Source organism: Moschus berezovskii, chromosome 11 (genome assembly GCF_049115385.1).
Source record: "Moschus berezovskii isolate FMDL1 chromosome 11, NW_MosBer_1.0, whole genome shotgun sequence".
Lineage (NCBI taxonomy): Eukaryota > Metazoa > Chordata > Mammalia > Artiodactyla > Moschidae > Moschus > Moschus berezovskii.
Genome location: NC_142470.1, coordinates 19,991,209 through 19,996,939, shown reverse-complemented (window position 1 = coordinate 19,996,939; position 5,731 = coordinate 19,991,209). Strand labels below are relative to the sequence as shown.

Sequence of the window (5,731 nt, the reverse complement as noted above, 5' to 3'; positions counted from 1 at the left end):
CGCTCCTCTTCCCTAATTCCGTCACTTCCGGAATCGGCCTCTTTTTTTTTTTTTTTTTTTTAGTTCCCCCGGCACCCGGAAGTGCGTAATCACCCAGCGCCGGCGCTCGCGCCGCACGCTGCTCAGGGGCTCCAGGAGGCTTTCTTAAGTTTCTGATGCTCGCTTTCTCCGCGGGGAGAGGGCTCCTAACAGGAAGGGGGATTGTGGCCTCCTCGGCGCCGCCATGCAGGTCTCCAGCCTCAACGAGGTGAAGATTTACAGTCTCAGCTGCGGCAAGTCCCTTCCCGAGGTGAGTCAGGTCGGGTCCTCCTCCTCGCGGAGGCCCCTCTCTCCTCCGCTCCTTCCCTGGCTGTTTCTGCTTGGCCCCGGCCTGCCCCAGTCCCGGGGAGGCTCAGAGGCGAGGGATGGTACCTGGGGAAGCTGGGCGGTGCTGGGAGACCACGACCGTGCTGTTACCGCGCCAGAAATTGGGCCTCGGAGTAATCAGGATGGATGAGCTTTTCTTGAACTCTTTTGGGGGAAAGTTCTCTAGACAGAGGAAGTGTCCCTTTGGACTTGTATGGATGTTCATAGCCGCTGCTACAACCAAGGAGGAAAACGTGGACAGTTTGGTTGACAGATATTTCTCCCCCGTTTAAATGCCCCTCATCAGCTTCCCTGGTGGCTCAGACGGTAAAGGATATGCCTACAATGCGGGAGATCCCGGTTTGATCCCTGGGTCCGGAAGATCCCCTCGAGAAGGGAGGGGCAACCCACTCCAGTGTTGTTGTCTGGAGAATCCCACGATCTGAGGAACTTGGTGGGTTACAGTCCCTGGGGTCGCAAAAGAGCCGGATAGGACTGAGCGACTAACACTTTGACTTTTTTCAGCTGTTCTTGAATTTCTGTTATATGCCAAGTTCTAGAAATACAGCAGTGAAGGGAAATGCAGGCTTTGCAGCTGCAGAATTTATGACATGGACGATATTTTTGAACCTTGCTGAAGTTAACTTGATATCATTGAGTCTTTAGACGTCAAAACTGGAAGGGGCTTGGAATGTCAGCGATTCTCTTCCAATCTTTTCATGTTAGAAATATGCAAAGTTCCAGGGAGGGGAAAGGTGATTTGTCCAGGGGTCACACATCTAGGCTCTGACGCTTCGATGTTATTTCTTAAGAGTGTTGGTCAATCCACTGTGGAAGCACTACCAGTGAGAAGAAAGTTTTGGCAGAAGCTGTTTTCCACTTGAGACTACTTGTTAGACGGTTGTTTTTAAAACATGGCCCTTCCTACATGCTGCTGTTGTTCTGAGTTCTGCCCTTGGGAATCAGCATCAGTGTAGCTTTTTCTTGTGTCCGACCCTAAAAGGTTTGGAGCCAGGGATCAGTTTCTTCTCAGAATTCACGTTAAATAACTCCTTCTCCAGCTGTCACACAGCATGATCCCTCTCAGTGTGTTCTTTTCCTTCATGCATTTCCTGGGACGTGAGTACCTGCAGGCAACCCTGAGCTAAGTGTTGAGATACGTGATGAACCGGTCAGATATGGTTTCCTGTTGGAGAAAAAGGTAATAAGTAAGCAAATAGAACAACTTCAGGTACCGATAAGTGCTTTGAGTGCTGAGTATCTATAAGAGAGCTCTTGTGGATGAAGTGTTCAGAGAAAGTGATTTGAACTAAAGCCTTGAGGGCAGTCTTCTCTACAAGAGGCAACCTTTGAGCAGAAACTTGGATGATGGAAAGGATGGAATCTTGTGAAGGATAAGGGGAAAGGAAGAGTTTCTTTGTGCTGAGAGAACAGGTGTCAGTGACCCACCCACAATGGAATACACTTGGCACATTGGAAACACAGAAGCACCACAGTGGTGGCTGTGGAATGCTCAGTGGGGTGGGAGAGTGGGGGCTGATGAGACTGACGAGATGAGCCTTGTAGGCTCAGGTAGAAAGTTAGGGTTTTATTCTTAACGCTATTGGAAGCTATTGTTGGGTTTCAAACTGGCTACTCCGTGTCAGATTACTGCAGCAGGGGAGATTAAGTGGGGATGAGTTAGATGGTCCAGCTGAGAGACTGATGCTTGGGCGAGGATGGTAGCAAAGGAGATACTAAGCCTTGGTAGGGTAAAGGAGGTGTTTTGGAGATAGGCTAGTGGCGCTTGTTTGTGGGTTGAATAGCAGTAGGGAGTTGAGGTGAAGGGAAGGAAAGAATCCAGAGAGGACTCTTAGGGTTTGGATCTGAATGACTGGGAGCACGGTGTTGCTGATAGTTGAAATGGAGAATTGAGTACTTTGTGGGTCAGGGGGAAAGTAGTGGGCAAAAGAGACCAAGATTTTATTTCTTGGTATTGAAGTTTTGGCGTTCTAATAAACATCAGATGAAAATGTTGAGTAAACAGGTGTGTGTATCCTGCCATGGGAATCTCTGAATCTTCTTTTAAAGTAAATCTGACTTACCAACAAATTGCCTATTTTGCTCTACCTACTTCAAATGTAAGATCCACTAGTGTTTTTTTTTTTTTCTCCCCCAGTGATGGTCTGTCCAGTGGGAGATTTAGGTTATCAATATCTCCAGAGCTCTTTTGCTGGGTTTCAGGTTAAATTATTTGGCATTGGTAAAGTGCCATTCTCTATTAGCGGTGATTGTATAGAACGCGAAGAGGATGCCCAGAATCAGTGTCAGGTCTTTGGTGAACTTTTAAAACTTAGACGGATTCATTCTTGTATCAGACAGACTCTGTCTAGTGTGCTGTCCTGGAGTACTGTCAGTTTGTACAGAAATTCCAGCATGAATTGTCTTTCCTTCCTGTCATCACTGTGGTACAGAATTTCTGGCCCTTTAAGGTCCCAGGCTCCCATTTAGAAGGCAGCGTCCATCCCCTCCTCTTTGCCCCATGGTCATGATGTATGAGCATCCCTTATAGCAGGGGGATCATAGCATTCGGCTTCCCTCATAGCTCAGTTGGTAAAGAATCTGCCTGCAGTGCAGGATACCCCTGTTCGATTCCTGGAATGGAAAAATCCGCTAGAGAAGGGATAAGCTACCCACTTCAGTATTCTTGGACTTCCCTGGTGACTCAGCTGATAGATGCGGGAGACCTGGGTTCCATCCCTGGGTCAGGAAGATCCCCTGCAATGCGGGAGATCTGGGTTCAATCCCTGGGTCGGGAAGATCCCCTGGAGAAGGGAAAGGCTACCCACTCCAGTATTATGGACTGTATAGTCCATGGGGTCACAAAGAGTCAGACATGACTGAGAGACTTTTACTTTCACTTTTCATGATGTATGTAGACCAGCTGTTGAGTGAACTGGGCTCTTGAGCATAACTTCTGAGAAGAGGAAATTGAATACCCTATTAAAGGAGAAGCCCTGGTACTATACCTCTGTTTTGCTTGTCTTTTGTTGTTGTTTAGTTGCTCAGTTGTTTCCAACTCTTCGCAACCCTGGGGACTGCAGCCCACTAGGCTCCTCTGTCCATGGGATTTTCCAGGCAAGAATATTGGAATGGGTTGCCATTTCCTTCTCCAGGGGATCTTCCTGACCCAGGGATCGAACCCAAGTCTCCTGCATTGGCAGGTGGATTCTTTACCACTGAGCCACCAGGGAAGCCCTTTGCTTTTGTTAGTTTGATGTAAAAGAACATATCAAGTGCCCAGAAATACAGTTTAACATCACCTTTAGTTGAAACATTATTGCCTCAAATGAAATCAGAACAATATAATCACAAAGACTGGTTCAGTTCAGTTCAGTTCAGTCGCTCAGTCGTGTCCGACTCTCCGCGACCCCATGAATCACAGCACGCCAGGCCTCCCTGTCCATCACCAACTCCCGGAGTTCGCTCAAACTCATGTCCACAGAGTCGGTGATGCCATCCAGCCATCTCATTCTCTGTCATCCCCTTCTCCTCCCGCCCCCAACCCTTCCCAGCATCAGAGTCTTTTCCAGTGAGTCAACTCATCGCATGAGGTGGCCAAAGTATTGCAGTTTCAGCTTTAGCATCAGTCCTTCCAATGAACACCCAGGATTGATCTCCCTTAGAATGGACTGGTTGGATCTCCTTGCGGTACAAGGGACTCTCCATAAACCCACGAATCAGTGCTCTGAAGAGAAAGCAGGAGGAGAACTCCGGCTCGGACTCAGGCCCTTCAGAGAGTGATGTGTGTGCCAGTGTCCACCCTTTCTCAGATATCACACCTCGCAGTGAGGGTCTTTAGGGGTGGGTCTGCGTGACCAAAAAGTGCTAAAGATTATAATGTCCGGTGTTTAACATGGGCTGTACATAGGGTTTGTGCTTTTAGAAATGGTATTTGTTAATCTTTCTCTTGGTTTTCTTTGATTTCTTGAGCATATGTTTTCTTAACCTCGTGATTATTGACATTTTGGGAGGGACAGTGCTTAGCATACAGGTTGTCCTGTGCGTTGTAGGAGGTTTGGCAGCATTCCTGACCTCTACCCACTAGATGCCAGGAGTGCCCACCCCATCCCATTGTGCCAACCAAATACGCTTTAAGAATTGCCAGATGCCCTTTGGAGGCAAAATTGCCCCTGGTTGAAAACCACTGCTTTAAGGTGATTGTACTTTATTAGTGCTTCATCATTGGACCTGTTCATGCAATGAAATTATATTGCTAGCTAAAATAAGGTATAGTAATTACAGAACAAAACGTGGTGTCTGTGAATATGACTTTTAAAAGTGTCATTTCTTTATCATCAAGTCTCAGCTATTTATCTAGTTTTTTGTTTTGTAAAAAATATATTTATTTGAGACAGTTTCTCCATTTAATGTTTTGTTTTTTAAAATTTCACTTCAAGTGGTTCCATATATTAGTTATAACCCATACTATTTGAGGCTTACCGCTTTCACTTAGGTTGATTAGATGAACTAGTTTTCCTTTGTGTAAAATATGGTAGTTCTTAAAATTTATTGTCCAAAATGGATACCAGGAAAAAATCCATATGCCAGGATGTAACAGTAGGGTTAAGATTACAGAGTATTTGCCTTTTCTATGTTACATATTCTTTAAGTCTCAGTTTTTAAATATGAGTATGTATTATTTTTTGTGAGCAGAGAGACAGTTCAAGTAAATGTGTTTTAAAATGAAGTCTCTTCACTTTCTTTAAGTGGCTTTCTGACAGGAAGAAGAGGGCACTTCAGAAGAAAGATGTCGGTGAGTATAATTTTTTTTTTCATTTCAGCCACATTTGTGATCCCTATTATAATGCTTTTACTCACTTATTGTTATATTTAAGTGAAGGTTCGAAAAAACAGTGGAATTCGTGCAGTGGGAAATAAACATTCTTGCCCTTTCCCTCTGAAGAAAATTTTATTGTGGTAAATACAGTCACCTGTGGGTGTGGGGTTTGATTTTCAGCTACTCACACGGCAGTCAGTTAAGCCTCTTACTGTTTCATGGATGATGGCAGAAGTCATAAGACTCCTGGGTCAGAGACAAGGACCCCATGAGTCATGTGGCACAGCAGATAGCATGAACACCAGCATTCTTCCGTCACTTCCCTGCCCAAAGTCCCATGGGAGCACTCAGGGTGGCCCAGATGGTTGCTCTGCATGCAGTAGGTTTGTGCTGTAGCTGAGGAACCCTGAATATAGGGGTCCACTGCCTTTAAAGTAAGCAGTAAGCCAGCTGGCTCTTTGTCTAGAGGAGACTCACTCGTAAAGCTCCCCAGCTGCATAAATAATGCTGAGAAATGACTCAGGTAATGGACTGGCCAGGGCCTTACAGTCTTGCCATACCCACTGA

The 5,731-nt window shown here is 45.9% G+C and overlaps 1 protein-coding gene across 1 annotated transcript in view; it reads left to right on the top strand.

Annotated features, from left to right (window-relative positions):
• Nucleotides 1-156: 156 nt before the first annotated feature.
• Nucleotides 157-5,731, top strand: part of NOL10 (nucleolar protein 10) — an 85,971-nt gene continuing 80,396 nt past the window's right edge. Inside the window, exons 1-2 of the mRNA XM_055399148.2 lie at nt 157-289; nt 5,095-5,140. Coding sequence (XP_055255123.1) covers nt 224-289; nt 5,095-5,140 — 112 coding nt within the window. The 5' untranslated portion in view covers nt 157-223. The remainder of the gene's footprint in view (nt 290-5,094; nt 5,141-5,731) is intronic.